The sequence below is a fragment of the Tinamus guttatus genome, unplaced genomic scaffold, assembly GCF_059628265.1.
Source record: "Tinamus guttatus ecotype Peru unplaced genomic scaffold, ASM5962826v1 Tinamus_guttatus_pri_ptg000190l, whole genome shotgun sequence".
Lineage (NCBI taxonomy): Eukaryota > Metazoa > Chordata > Aves > Tinamiformes > Tinamidae > Tinamus > Tinamus guttatus.
The window spans coordinates 1,029,384-1,044,891 of record NW_028288724.1 but is presented as its reverse complement, the minus strand read 5'-3'; the positions used below and the strand labels follow the sequence as shown (position 1 = coordinate 1,044,891).

The 15,508-nt window shown below is 47.7% G+C and overlaps 1 protein-coding gene across 1 annotated transcript; it reads left to right on the top strand.

Moving 5' to 3' along the window:
* Positions 1-1,826: 1,826 nt before the first annotated feature.
* LOC148594885 (coiled-coil domain-containing protein 81-like) lies at positions 1,827-7,646 on the top strand. The gene is made up of 7 exons (XM_088523488.1): positions 1,827-1,893; positions 2,369-2,430; positions 2,710-2,866; positions 4,070-4,326; positions 5,471-5,556; positions 6,688-6,776; positions 7,522-7,646. Exons 1-7 carry the CDS (start codon positions 1,827-1,829, stop codon positions 7,644-7,646), a joined length of 843 nt encoding a protein of 280 aa, XP_088379614.1.
* Positions 7,647-15,508: the final 7,862 nt, after the last annotated feature.

Sequence of the window (15,508 nt, the reverse complement as noted above, 5' to 3'; positions counted from 1 at the left end):
TTCTAGAATCATGTGAGGGCAGATTTCTTCCTGGGGAGATATGGCATTGTTCATACCTGAGATAATGTGGAAGCTTTGGGAAAAGTGGAGGAAACATACGGCATAAACACCAAGGCCTATCATGCATGAGAGCAGTACTGCCTTTGGGTGCCTCTTGGGGTTGTGTGGGAGCACAGGCAAATGGAGGCAGTCCAGGAGGGATCCTGGGAGCGATATAGCAAACATGCAGGGCAGTCTATCAGAGGAGCAGGGCCAGGGAGCCCGAGAGGCAGTAGCTGAACAGAGAGTACAGACAGGTTGTCTGCAGGCTGTGGAGAAATACAAGGCAGCTCTGCCCTGGGTAGAGGGGCAAAGCCAAGGGTTTGTGAGAATCTGTGAGGAACCGGGGAAAACCCACAGATGTTCATTTCTAGGCTAATGAACTCCATATTTGCAATAGGAGCTTCTCAGGTGCACTCCCTCCATGACTGGAGAGGAAAATGGGCAGCAGCAGGCACCAAATGACTCCCTGGTTGCAAATTATGGTAACAGACAGGGTGTCTTGCATGAAAGAGTTATTGCACTATCTTGCCCATCCTGGGAAGAGCCCCTCAGGGCTGCAGAGAGAGGTTTGGCAGAGGGGACAAGGGCACCTGCAACGGCACCAGATCTCCATGACCCTCTGATGGCATTCCACTCCAATTCACTTTGCTTAAAAAAAGACCACACATAAAATCTCCTCAAAAGACCAGTAAGCCAAAGAATACACCACCAACAACAAAAGAAATAAACAATATCAAGGAGGACTATAAAAACAAAGAATGCTGGAGACTGGAAAGGGTTCACTAAACACCTCCTTGCTTACATCCTTTTCGAGATTTATTTCTTGTTTCATTTTGATGGACATTTTTTTCATATTCAGGCTCATACCATTAAAAAAGATATATTTGTATGTCTTGCACAGAGTTTTGTGGCCCAAACCACCTGGGACAGCAATTGCTTACTCTGTGGACAGAGCCTTTAGTGCTAGGAGATGCTGAGCTCTCTTCCTTCTGCCTCTTGCTCTGCTCAGTCCCTATCCCACCCCAGACCCCAGGGTGCTACTGTCACGATGTCTAAAAGCCGTCTGCACCTGGCCACGGCTGAACAGGTTCCTGCAGGTTTTGTGGCTGAGAGAACTGTCAAGACAAAGAGCCATTGGTTGTAGCAGCGAGAAGAGCGTTGTGGTGGCTGCCAAGGAGCTGCTGGATGTTTTGGTGGGCTCAGTGATGAGTGCTTCCTACGGTGGTGGCAGCAGCCACCTGTGCTGTGCAGCCATGGGGTGAGTGTGGCATGATGCCCGCTGTCCTCCCTGGCAGACAGGTTTTGCATGCACGGCTATGGGCATGGACGTGTGGGTGCAGCCACAGTGCCCAGCGAGGTCAGAACTGGTGGTGGGAGGAGAGTTAATCTCTATGGCATAGTCTTTGTCGAACAGCGGCAGCCCCTGAGCACTTGGTGCAGCCCCTGCTCACTGCAGGGCCAGCATTGGCCGGGCCCCCAGTGAGGAGGGCCTGACCCCTCTGTGACATGACCAGTGCTCACAGGGGACATCCCGTGTCACAGGCACAGCAGTCAGAGCGCACGCTCCGACCTTTCCTCACACGTCGCGACGAGCCTGGGAGAGCCCACGTGCTGGGACTGCTCTCAGCTCTGCTCTGCTCTGAGGAGCCCACGACCCTGAGCGGGAACCAGCGAGGGGCGGCCAGAGTAGCACAGGGCTGAGGTGACGTGTACAGGAGGAGCAGGAGAGGAGCTGTTTCCTCATCACCTCCTGTTTGCTCGTTATCCAGAGCAAAGAAAGTAGGATGGAGCTCTGGGACCCTGGCTATGGCAGGTCTCGTGGGCAGCGAATGCCAGACCTGCCAGCACAGGGTAAGCCCCGACGGAGCTCTATCTTGGGAAGTCTCACAGAGATGATGGACTGTGAACATGGCTGTGGAAAGCCTGGGGCTGGAGGAGCGTGGCTGGGGCTGGGACTGCTGCCAGTGCCCAGGCTCATGGTCCCCTCTGCCTCAGTTGGCAGTGTGGCTGCCAGGACTCCTGGCTCCCAACCCTGATGCTATCCCCACTGTCCCAGGACACTCACTCAGAAGTCCCTGCCATAGGGTCTCCCAGTGGGGAAGGCCTACCTGAGCTGCCAGGCCTCCCCATTAATCCATTAATGCCATCTCCATCTCAGCTGCTGAGACCCTCCCCCAGTTGGACTTAGTTTGCTTACTGATCTCAGGATTGGGCTTAGTTTGCTCATTGAGTAGGATTATAAGTGTCACCTCCCTGGCTAAACATGTGTTGCACGTTTGTGAGCAGGGCCAAACAGAGCCTTATCTGTCTTTCTATTCTTTTCCAGAGACCCTTGCTATCTGGGAAGGAGTCTCTAACTACATTCTACAGCAGCTGATGCTGAACAAGGTGAATCTGCCATACCACATCTTCCCCGGGAGCCCTTCTTCTGCACCTGATGTATTTAAGGGATGAGTTCTCTGGGTTTACTTTCATTTTTTGAGAGCATGAAGAAGAGGGGAATGAAAACACCTGAAATGTGCATCTAAAGAACATCTAAAATCCTCCATTCGTCCCCTTTCCACTGCAGGACTGGGGAGGGCACTAAGCACCCTCTGCATGTACTGACAACTCACCAGCCTGTCCACCTACCACTCCCATAATTCTTCTCTTTCTTCCTGCTTCCAGGGAGTCCGAATTATTCGGCTTGGAACTTTCAGTGTTGTGACTGAGCGTGTCAGTTTGGGGAAACACGGTCTGGTGACTGTTCGCAGACCCGTGTTCCGTCTTTCAAAGAATATTGTGGAAGTTCACAGCTGCACCTACGATAAGGCCTATGCTCCTGGTAAGAAGACCTGCTGAAACTTTTGCTTCCTCTTTTGAGGGACATCTTTGGTTGTGCATAAGTTCTGTTCAGCAGTGACTGTTAGAACTCCAAAATTCTGACACTGCATCCGAAGAACAGTTCCGGATTTTTAAAAATAATCACGACATCATCAGGACATCTCTCTGCCCCCCTCCTGTTTTCCCCCAAGGTCAACTGCACCCAATCGCATATGTATAACACGACCTTCTTGCCTGTACTGCCTAGTCCTTTTCACCAAAGAATGTGGAGTATTTCATACATTTGTAAAGACACAGGCTCCTTTATTCTGCTCATCATTCTGCACACGACAACTCAATCCTGCTAGAGGTACTGGGATTGCTGCTTCTCATCAGATTTAGCTGAAAATTTTGGTGTGTGTTTACTACCACAGCTGACCTTGTAAAGTCAAACACCACAATTCTCTTCTCCTACCTAGGAGTGGGTCCAAGTGAGCTGTAGAGAGCCTTGAAACAAAGATGGGGACCATAATGTTTATGCAAATCCAGCAGGGGGCAGCTTTTCTGTGCCTGCTGGCCACACCTGGGAGCACTGAAGCTGTGATGGATGTTGGTGATGCCTGTGAGGGCAGCAGCTCTGAGCTGTGTTGGGATTGGGTCTTTCCTTTCAAAGGGCTCCATCTTTTCTGGGATGGCGACATCATTCTGGCCTGTACTGGGGACAGCCTCTGACAGCAAAAGCAGGGATGTTTGTTGGGCAATTCTGAGGGTGCTTTTTTTTTTTTTTTTTTTTTTTCTTTCTTTCTTGAATCCATGTGACATGGCACATCTAAATCTCTCCCAGCCTGGAATGCTCTGAGCATTGGCACAAGTACTGACACCGACTCCCCCAGTATGGCAGATGGCCCCTTATTTCTGCTCCTTGTCCTGACATCATGTCTCATGTTCATAGGAGATGGTAGCGCGCTTCTTTTTTTTTTTTTTTTTTTTTTGATTTGTGCAGGGAGGAAAGCATTGCTGTATGCTTGGCACATCCCACTGCTGCATGCTTGGAGCTTCTCCTGGGGTGGGATAGTGTCAACTTCCCACCTTAGCTTTCCCAGCAAGTTAAAGAAGACAAACAACTCTGTAGGAATGTCTTGCTTGAAGCTGTTAAAGCTGCCACTACTCTGTTTAGTCTGCTGAAGTGCTTTGTGAGTCACTGTGTTCTTGTGTTGCTTCCTAGGTCATAAAGAAATGGAACCCCTGCAGTACACTTGCATTGCCTCCGACCTCTCCATTCCTCGCAAGACAGTGGAGGCTTGCATAGAAGAGACCATGCACCTTTTCTGCCGCTGCCTGGAAAGCGGAAAGAATGTGGCCTTTGTGTTAAAGGACATTGGCATGCTTGTTATTCAGGGAACGGATGTGAAAATGAGATATTACAGAGACTTTCTGCAAAGACTGAATGGAACAGAGCAGCTGGTAGCAGCTCTTCTTAGGGTAACTTTTCAATTTCTCCATTTCTGCTTCCAGTCCTTTTGGAATCCCAGCAGGAGTATGAGTGAATGCATTATGTGAATGAATGGAGTGAGTGTATTAGTGAAAGTGAGTGAAAGTAGGAGTGAATGAACTAATAGTAGCATTTCATGACCTTCCTGGGCACATGGACAGTCCTGGCCTGGAGTAATGTAGGCTTCCTGGACAGTTTGTCTTTAGCATTTAGAGGATTTGACAACAACCCTGGCAATAGCTGTACTGGGTTCACTCAAAGATCCATGCAGGCTGGAATCTCATCCCCATGTGCTTAGGAGAAAGCCAAGAGAAGGATGCTTTCTTAGTAGTGGCCACTGTATGTCCCAGAGAGAATCATTGGAGCCCAGTGCCTCTCCCCAGGTCTCTAGCGAAGTCTTGTCCTTCACATGAGGCTTTCAGGTGCATCTGGAAAGGTGAGATGTGAAAGCAGGCTAAGCTAAGCCCATTGAGGGTGAAGGCAGAGATGCGAGGAGGCTGTAGCCCAGTCCTGGTTCCGAGCTCTCTCTCTTCCTGCTCTTTTAGTCTGTGGCATCTTTTCAGGCCGTTCTCTGGACTAGGGCCTTTTCTCCAGCCTTTATTCCCGTGGGTCCTTCAGCGGGACCCTCAGCTTTGAACGCACCCCAGAGGTTTGGCCCTCCCAGTTGGAAAGGTAAAGGAATGAGTTTGTCTCTCTCTTCCTCACTGGTGGAGGGGCAGCAGTCTGAATGTTGGAAGAGACTGTGACCACATCTGGCCCCTTTTTTCCTCAACTCAGGAGGCATCCAGTCTGGACAACAGGGAAAACACAGCAGTCCAGCTAGTGAAATGTCTTCTCATGTATTTGCCTCCCTTGATTTCTGCATTAGGAAAGACCTGGCCTCTTGCCTTAGGCTCTGGATTCTCAGTCTTGTGAAAAGCTCAACATTGTTCTTACCCTTTCTCCTTATTTTTCTCCAGCTATTATGCTGTATTAGTGAGTGCTGAGTGCTGGGAGTGCTGAGAGGAACCAGAGGACTTGGTTTCAACCTTTCAGAACCAGCTTTTTCTCTGAGCAGTGGAAAAGTTTTCCTCCCTTGTTAACAACGCAGTAATTTTCTTGACATCATCTCACATGTGTCTCTCCCCTTTGCAGATGGCGGAGATGAGGGATTCTGTCCTCTTAGGCCCTGAAACTGCTCTTTCTCAGACCCATTCTGATCATGTCATTGTCTTTCCAATGTGAGTATGTATGTTGGCTCCTAAGCCCCTGGCTGGCCAAGTGATCAGCTTCTAATGGCCTTTTCTCATGGCAGCATTGCATTGCCAGTCCTTGTGAAGGCTGCTCAGAAAGTCACTTGACACTAACTACTAAATGACGGGTACCCAGTGAGCTCCAGGCTTTTTCTGTCTTAGTTTGGATTCTGTGGAGTAACATGAGGGAGTGATAGTATTTTACCTTGCTATCCTACCACCCTTGAACTAGTTAGAACCCCTATTCCTGGCATTCAGTTCTGTTCCTAGAGAGGAACTGAGGCATAATTCTCCACAAGGTTTCACTCCATCATTTGCTTTCTTTTTGATGAGATCCCTTCTCCCCACTGCGCCCCCCTCTCACATATTAAAAATAAGAGAGCATATGATCGTTCATGTTTATAGAATTTGCTCTGAGAAACACATCTAAGGAGGCAGATTAAAGTGCAGATCAACACTGGTTGCCAGCTTGGGATGTTTCCCTACCTTCTGTGAAAGCTGCATGAAAAAAAAAAAAAAAGAAGGAAAGAAAGAAAGAAAGAAAACCTCTCCAGACTGTATGTTCCAAAGGCTTTTGCAAGGAGGGCTTTCTGGACCAGATGGAAGCCTGTGCCCAGTGGGTTTCTGGAGAGCTCTATCATGGCTGCCATCATGCTGAGGGTTGAGCTAATCATGGTGTGGTAGCTGGCAGTTCCTCTTGAGAGATGCACAGACATGAGCCTGGGGAGGCCTGGAAGCAATTTGAAGGGGGAGACAGGAGCTAGAAATGGTGCTGGAAAGCTGTAGGGAATGAGGCTATTATGTTCTGCCTGGCCATAAACATGAATAAGAGATGAAAGAGGGTCACAAGAGCAGTACAGAGATTTGCATTAGAATGTGCTTTCTTACAGGAAGGAAAGGAAAGCACCTCATGAGCTGCAGCAACTCAAGGGCTTTGCTATGTCACTCAACTTGCTAATATAGTCATCCAGGATTTGACATATTCTGCAAATTCTGCTTGGAAATGACAGACTTCACAGTAGCTCCCATACGACCGACCATGTGTCCCCATTATTCACATGAGGTACAAAGGAAATACAATGCCCTTCTTTCTGACTGGTGTCTTTTTCCTGTTTCCAGGTACAAGCTTGAGAGGAAAGCTAGAAAAGTGCCTGTGAAGCCCATCCAGGAAGAGGAGATGGGAAAAGCTGAGTTCGGTCGCCTACCAGGTAGTGGCACAGCTGACTGCTGGTGGGCTTTGTGCCTTGAGCTTACTGGTGCGACACTGGAGCCAAGGCTACTGTATGATGGCTCAAGGAGTGTGAAGCACTGGAGGGGATGCTGTTTACCGAGTATAGCTCTGCATGCTCTTGCTCTGCAAACTGCCCCTCTGTTTTCGGAAGAGGTGCAGAAGGGAGTCAAACTTGAGGACGATCACTGGGCAGTGTAAATCAAAGTTGTGGTTGGAGCTGTACATAAAACAAGGGTTGACCTATTTTGTGGAATCAGTGTATTTTTCTGACAGAGGTAAAAGGTCTGTCAAGCTGTGCCAAGTCTTCCTTTCATTTTCAAAATGAGGAGTTCTAACCTTCCCATTTTAATTTCTCATAACCATTCCCACAAACAATGCCTTTGGGTTGACTGTGTCAACAGAAGAACTGTAAGCATAGGAGGTATGGCTCCAAGGATCCAAGACTTGGTTCAGTCAGCTGCACATGCCAGCAAGCCCCCTTTTTCATTATGTGAATGGGACAGAGCACAAGAAAACCAATAGCACAAGAAATGATGTGGCACAGGAAAAACTGCAAGTTTAGTAGCTAGTGTCCACAAGGGCCTAAGACCACTCAGGAGACAGGACTTCAAAGGAATCACCTTGGGGTTTCTCAGTTTCACCACATACTTGAGGATATGCCTTGAGTATCTTTCCTGTTCCATGACACTGTCTCAAAGTGTTTTCTTGTCTCCTGCTTACAGCATATCTCTTTGCTGACCACTATGTCTTGAGGCGGAGGTTTCTTACAGTCTATCCTCCTCCTGTCAGCTCCTATCCTGTCAGCAGACAGATAAGAAGAAAGTGGTGGAAAGGCAAAGGCAGGTAAGAGACTTGAAGAAATGGATGAGGGTGACCTTGTATTCATGTACTTGTTTGAGCGAGATCATTTCTTTGGTCACAGCATTTATAGGAACTCTGAATGCCTTTGACCATGTGACACAATGACTCCTGATCCCTTGCTGCATGGCCAGCATGTAGCACACTCCTGTGAAATCCTTCTGTTGGTTTTCTTTTTCTCCCTCCTCTTCTGGGTAACAGAAGTTTTGTTACCTCAATGCAAGTCCAGCTTCTGGAAGATGACGACTCTTTTCTCATACCCTTTAGATCAAACTAAACAGAATGATTTTTTTTTAATTAGACAATCATGTTAGGAGATTACAGACATTTAGTGAGATTGAGAAGTGTGAATGCTCTTGGTATGCCTTCTGGACAAGGGTGGTGTTTTTCTGAGCTTTGTCCAACACACAGGGCTGTTTATGGAAACTGTTCTGTCCTAAGTGAGACAGGATTGAATGTGGAGGAAATCTTTCTTTGAGTGGAAAGGATGCTGCTGTGTAAGGGGAGGTGAAGTTCCAGCACGGATAAAGAACAGGGCCTGTTCTAACAATTTTGGTTTAATTAAGTGATGCTGAAGCCTTTGCTTTCATATATAACTTGTCTTGTGGCTACCACAGGAGAGTGCCAGGGCTCAGTAAATATCAGGAATGTTTTACACCCTTGATCACTTTTTCCTTCTTTCACATTGGATCATCACTGAAAAAAAAAAATGACTCTAAAAAAAGAGATCTGGGAGCACTGAACAGTGGTAAATGGAATTTCCAGGAGGGGTTTGTGGTGCTTCTTAGAGCCTGTCCTTGCAGGTGACCCATCTCCTTCCTCTGCTGCATGAAAAGAGCCTGGGTTTGGGCATCCTGAGCTTTGCTTTGCCCAGCTTGTGGGCACAGGATGGAGACCAAACTCCCCCTGTGCTAATATCACTTCTTGTGGCGTGTATTTGCAGTGTGTTCCCAGCCATCCTAGAGAGCTCTTCAAGAAAGGCAAAGAAAGACAGGAGGAAGAAAATGGCTGAAGACAGCTTGCCAGATTTGAGCCATGTAAATGAAGGAGGAGAGGTATGTGCTAGTGACTGAGGGGCTCCTTGGGACACAGGGTCTTGTGGAGGAGAGTATTTCTAGGGGTAGAGGGTATAAAGGACCTCTTTTGGTGTTTGACCATAGATGGATTTTGCCCAGGCCTTGCTTTAAAAGGAACAGGTCATGCTCTGGTTTTACAATGCACTGCCTCCTCATAAAGCACCTCAGAAGCCCCCTCTCTGACCCTGTTCTAGTGGAAATGTACCTGTTGGGCATTTCAGGGAGAGGGGATAGACACTATCTATTTAATTCAGTGATCATTTACCTCAATAGTCATATGAAACAAGTGATTTTCAGCCCTTCCAGTATTAGCCTAAAAGACCTAAGAGTGCTGAGAAGAAGGCTTCATACAAGCCTTCATACAAGCCAAGAAGAGAGGGCAAGAGATGACCTTTGCACAGTGGAAAGAAACAGATGCAAACAATACTCCTTGCGATGCCTTTCTGTATCCCTCCAGCTACGTTATCGCTGCATGATGTTGGGAGAGGGGTTACTTTGCTACCCTGAAATTGAAACTTCTGGAAAGATTTATCATCCTTCTGGATCCTTGAGGAAATACAAGCAGGCAATTGAGAAGATAGACATGAATTGGAAGAAGTCGCTTGAAGAAGACCGCAGTATTTCCCATCCTGTATTTCTGAAGGATTCCTAAGCGGTAGGGAGATATCAGGAATGGGGTCAATGATCCCAGTGAGGTCCCATCATTACTAGCCAAGGAGACTTGAGGGGAAGTAACCCACCAATGTGTCAGAATCACTGTGCTGGAGCCACTGGTTTGGATAGGATATTCAGGGAGCTTTTGTGGCAGGGATTGATTTGCCTTAGAGACCAACATCATTGGGCTCTCTGCAGCCCCAGGTAAATGCCCAGCACTCCTCTGGAGGTGAAGGGGCCGTTGCTGCATACGGAAGCAGGCTTGCAGGGGTTTTTGAGAGGAGAGAGGCAGGAAGGTTTCTGAGCTGGTGTGAAAGACAGCAGGTGTCATTGCTGCTGCAGCCATGTTTCACCCCAAGCAAGCCACTGTGGTTTTGGATGAGACATCCCTTTCATGCAAGGGGCAGCTGCTAGGCCCTCAGAAGATGTGGGACTTAGAAGTCCTGAGCAGCTGGACAAAAAGGGACCCCTCCAATGCTCATCTGCACCTTATCAAGCCTCTCCCTGAATGCTGAAGTCAAGAAACAGGTTCACTCACAGTCTTGGCCCCAGTGGATTCAGTCCCAGGCTGAGCAGCTGTGCAGTGGAGCTTGTGTCGACACACAGTTTGTGCGTCGCATCACATCGAGCATGAAAGTGCCTTTGGAAACACATCCAAAAATGTATAGCCTGAGCTAGACTGCAGTATTTCTCTGTGTCTCTCCCTGTGCATAGCACTTAGCACTTTTCCTTCTCCCTTCTTAGCTCACCTGGGGAGAAGAGGCACCTCCTGAGCTGGCGGGAGAGCTACCAGTGACTAGTTTTGTTCTTGCAAATTAAACCTGGTGTGGCAGGTGTGGATTTCTCCTTGGTGTGGTGTGAACTGTTGCTTGCTGCCTGTGAACATGGGAGAGAACCAACAGTACGAGCTCAGGAGTAGGGGGTTGAGTGTCAGTACCTGCTCCCTTTTTGCCACTCCTTGCTTCTTGCTCTTTTCTTCCTCTGCAGCTTTCTTCTTACTCTTTAGTTCTCCTCCATGCACCACAGTCTCTTTGGGGTGACCCTGCTCTGTTATGCGTTGCCCATGGGACGCACTTGCATCTCAGATGAACATCCTCAGGAATGGAGTATCTCCTTCCAAGAGGGTGTCACCAGCTGTGTCCCTACCACGGCCCTCTTCCGCATACATCCTCTACTTTGGCCAAAAAGACACCTCAAGACATTTCTCCTCACATGGCCCTTCTGTGTTCTCCTGTGCCTCCTCTCACATGCCTCACTGTTGTGTCTCCCCAGGTCTTTCCTCGTTTGTCTTCAGGGGCAGCCTCCCAAGGCTTCTCTTGTGTCTCCTTTCATGTCTCCTCTCAAGTCTGGTGATACCTGTGCCTCCTCTGTCCCCTTTTGTGTGTTCTCTCGTATTTTCTCCTGTCCCCCCTGCCCCTAGCACTTACCACCCTTTCTTAAATATGTGTGAGCAGAGGTGCCAGGTTGGCCTTTTTGCCTGCACTTTTTGTTTCCACCTGTTTCAGAGCTGACTGGAACTGCCTGTGGCTGTCACAGGGAAGTTCACCATCTCCTCCCACAGAGTGCAGCCCTGCAGCTCCTGCTACACAAATCCTGCCATTTCTGCCCAACACAGTTCTCCCATTTTTGTTTGTTTGGATTTTTTTTTCCCAGAACCTCTGTATCTTCTTCTAGCATGCCCAGCCTTCATCCCTCTGGTGTTCCCATGCTCAGGGCTGTGCACAGCTTTTTCCTGTGGAGCTTCCTGAGGAGCTTGTCCTGGAGATTCTCAACGTCTGCCGGGGCAGAAGCAGCAGAGATCAGAGTGTTGGACTGGAGGCACAGGCATATACCTCTTCTTCTCCAAACAGAATCACCCCAGCACGGTCAGCCTCTCCTCATATGTCCTGCACAGCAGCTTCCTGTCCCTTTTACTGACTCTCCACTGCACTCACTCCAGGATCCCACTGCTGGACACAGTGTCCAGATGTGGTCTCAGAAGGCCTGAACAAGTGAAGAGTCTCTCGGCCTGCCCTGCTACCTGCACTCCTGCCCGTGCAGCCCAGCCGCTCTTGGCCTTCTAGGTTGCAAAGGCACCCTCGTGACTCCTCTTCAGCTGAGAATCATAGAATCATTAGGGTTGGAAAGGACCTTCAAGATCATCAAGTCAACTCTAAGCCCTTCGACACCCGGCCTGCTAAACCATGTCCCTAAGTACCTCATCTCATGTTCTTTCGGACACTGCCAGGGATGGTGACTTGGTACCAATTGCCCGTGCAGCCAGTTCCAATGCCTCACCACTCTTTCCATGTAGATTTTTTCTTAATATCTGTGGTTCCTAACCTGAACCTGCCCTGGTACAATGTGAGGCCATTTCCTGTTGTCCTGTTGGCAGTTATTTTGGAGAAGAAACCAACCCTTGCCTCATTGCAACTTTCTGGTAGTTGTAGGGAGTGATAAGGCCTTCCCTGAGTCTTCTCCAGACAAAATAATCCCAGCTCCCTTAGCTGCTGCTCATAAAGTCTGTGCTCCAGCCCCTTCACAGCTCTGTTGTCCTTCTTTGGACACACTCCAGCACCTCCATGTCTTTCTTGCAGTGAGGAGCCCAAAACTGAACACTGTGCTTGAGGTGCGGCCTTAGCAGCGCCCAATACAGGAGGATGATCGCTTCCCTGGTCCTGCTGGCTACACTGTTCCTGATACAAGCCAGGATGCAGTTGGCAGCCTTGGCCACATGGGCATACTGCTGGATCACGTTAATCCCGCTGTCACCCAACACCCCCAAATCCATTTCTGCCACACAGCTCTTCAGCTGCTCTGCCCCAAGCCTGTAGTGTTGCATGGGGTTGATGTGACCCAAGTGCAGGTCCTGGCACTTGGCCTTACTGAACCTCAGACTGTTGGCTTCAACCCATCAATCTAGCCTGTCCTACCTACCCTGTAGCAGATCAGCTCTCCTTCCATGTGCCAGGGCAGGGGGACACAGGGGCACAGACGGGTTCCTGCTCTAAGGCAGACACCTTTGTACTTCAGCTCCTTCTCTGCAGCAATCTTGCCCTCCATCAGGCATCCTCATTCACCTCCACTTCCCTCGGGCTCTGTACACACAGAGCTGTGGCCAAGACTGAGATGGAGCCCCCAGGGCCATAGTGCAGTATGAGCAGGTGCCATATCCTGCTTCTTCCCCTCGGTGCTCCCAGGCTAGCACCAGTTTCCTGTGGGGATAGGTTTTTTGTTTGCAGCCCCCATGTGCATGACCCATCTCTATGGGGTCTCACTCTGTGAACACTCTTCTCCCACAGGCTCTCCACAGCCTGTGTGGACACAAGCGGTGCTGTCTCTGCTCAGGCCAAGGGGCCCTCCACCATGGGGTGAGCACTCACTGCGCCAGCCCTGGGGCCGTGTCAGTCCCTACCCTACCCCATGAGAAGATGTGGGGCTGAGCTCAGCCCTCCCCTGAAGGATATACTCTCCCAAGGGTCTGGCACAGAGAACCCTCTTCTGAGCTGCAAATACATCACTACACTCTCAGACAGGAACATGAGTCAGAGAGAGTCAGAGAGAGATAAAATAAAAACAGGACCAGTCCATCCTTGGGAAGATGCTTGTGATGGAAGATGTTTTCATGGAGACCATCAGAATTGTAGTTGTGCTGAACATGGTCCTATACTTCTTTGCAAACATCTTCATCTAAAGTCTCAGAAAAAAAAAATGGCCCTGAAGGAAGCCATTGGCCATGCAAACTTTTGGCTATTTCCCCGCCATGATGTTTTTCATAATAGTCATTCTAAATATGCATGATTTATTATATCACACATATATATATGTAGCTATTTAATACAGGTGTCTCAGCAGATTTGTGTTCTCTTTGGATTGCAGTGGTGATAGGGAAGAGTGTGAATTGTGTCATGGTTACAAGGGACTCTTATAAATGAAATCTAAAATATGTTCACTAAATGTAACCCCCCTTATTCAAACTGGAACACAAGTACATGTTGACACAAGGAACTTTCATAAATCATCTCAGGAAATGTATCTGAAAACTTTGGGAACAATGACCAAGGGCTGTTGAGGAAAGCTCAAAACACCTGCTTTCCCTGAAGAACAGAAAATGCTATGTTTAAGATGCTAAGAAGATGACAAGAAAATTAAGCTCAGACATTACAATAAGTTAAAATTTATTGGATTCAATACATAAATAAATCTCAGTTTCACTGCTGTTATGAAGACAGCTTTACTCATTAGCCTGTGATGGCATGTGGGCAATAGCTTTATTTATTCACTTTGGAGAGAGATTTCTTCAGAGTATATATATTTATAACATAGTGCCAGCATGTTCTTTGTTAGAAGCCCCATTTTATATCCACTGTTGACTCTAAGATGCATTCCTGTTAAAAAAAAAAAGTGTTTTCTCTTGGATACATAAGCATGTCCTACCATCTTTTTCTTTGCTGAAGAAGTACTCCATGTTTGAGAATGTTTTCAAATAAACTGTTTTTTTCTAATAAACTAACCTTCTATCATCCATATCCTTTCATGTCAAAGTGATGGGCAGAAGCATGTATTGTTGATGAAATCTTTTTTTTTTTTTTCTGGTGTGTGTGTTGCACCAGGGGTAACCAAAAAGTGCAGAGGAATGGAAAGCACTCCTTTGCATTCGTATTTCATTTTGTTAGGGCCTCAGAGGGGCAGCATTACTGTTAACAGCTTTCATAAATTGTGTGTGTGTGTGCATTCCATTTTGAAGGGAATTCTACAAGGGGGAGCTCTTTAAAGCAAAATCCATCTGCTCATGTGGAGCCCCAGCAAAGCTGTGGCATTTTGGGTGACCAAAGTCTAACAGAGCCCTTGTGTGTTCCTGGGCCGCTCGGTCCTCTTGCTCTGGGCTGAGTCCTTCTGCACCACAGTGAAGGATGTGGTAGCCCTGGGTCTTCCCATCCTGGCCCACAGCTCCACCCACAAAGTAGGGTGTGCAGGCAGATGCCCTGGCTCTGGTTCAAGGTGAATATAACCGAACAAGGAGGGCATGAAGAACTAGAGGGTATAAGAAACCACTGGGCACTGCAGGTAAGAGAATGAGACCTTGACAGGCTATAGACTGCCCTGTGGGGACGGCTGGATTTCTAAGGTGGCTAAGGGACTTTTATATGAGAAAAGGACAAGCTTTACAGATAATTAGTGTATTGGGAAACCTTTGAGCAGCAGACTCTTGCAGCACCAGCTCTACCAAGGTAACCATATCAGAAACACCATATGAGTTAGAGGTTACCTTGCTAACAATCCAGAAATATTAAACTTGGTTACACAGGGAGTAAAATTGGCACAATGAAATAAAATATTGAGAATTCAGCTTTTTATTCCAAGGAGGATAAAACTGGAGAGAGACATCAAGCTGGATGATGGAAGAAACAGCATTGGAAAAATGGAGGCTGAGACTCTCATCTCTGATTCACTGAGGCTACAGTGAAATGGCTATAGGTGACTGAGCCTGAGATTTTGCTCACATAATTACAGGCAGTGGTTCACTTTCAGCAAAACTTCCAGATCATTAATGTTTCAGATATAATCTTTGGTTTGGAAAATAAAGAATTGAGAGGTTTGATTCTGAAATAGTGACATCAGAGGCGTCCGTGAGCAGCTGATACCCATACTCATTTTCCCTTGGCTCCCCAAATATGTTAACAGAGACAGAGAGCTGTAGCGGCCGGGTCCTTCCAGGCTGTGATCAGCAGCTGTAAGAAGTGTAACCAGTCTCCTCCAGACACTCTTCTCTCTCCTGGCACTATGCTATGAGGGCAAGCAAACTTGTGCAGGGTGAAGCGCCTGATTTTTAGGCATTTAAAATATAAACCTACCTGGTATTTTGTTGTTGTTCCAGATGCTTCCTATTGCAAAGAATCAAAGGGACAGCCTTTGTGCTCTTCAAGATGGTAAGATTTCCCCCTTCCCCTAAAGGGAAAGAAAGGCATTTAGGTCAGGACATTTAATAACATTTCCTTCAAATTTCTGGAGAGAGAGGAAGAAGATGTGGAAGAAAGCAGTAGATTAGAAAGGAGATAGTCGATATTAACTTGTTCGAAGTTAATCAAACTCACAAATTTTTCAAGTCAAAAATGGCAAGTACTGAAAAGTAGAAGGAATA

Bases quoted from the DNA above. Each gene is read 5' to 3' on its own strand.
- LOC148594885 (XM_088523488.1), top strand. From the start codon at position 1,827: ATGGAGCTCTGGGACCCTGGCTATGGCAGGTCTCGTGGGCAGCGAATG. The intron at 1,894-2,368 runs GTAAGCCCCGAC...ATTCTTTTCCAG, and splicing joins GCCAGACCTGCCAGCACAGG to AGACCCTTGCTATCTGGGAA. The intron at 2,867-4,069 runs GTAAGAAGACCT...GTTGCTTCCTAG, and splicing joins CGATAAGGCCTATGCTCCTG to GTCATAAAGAAATGGAACCC.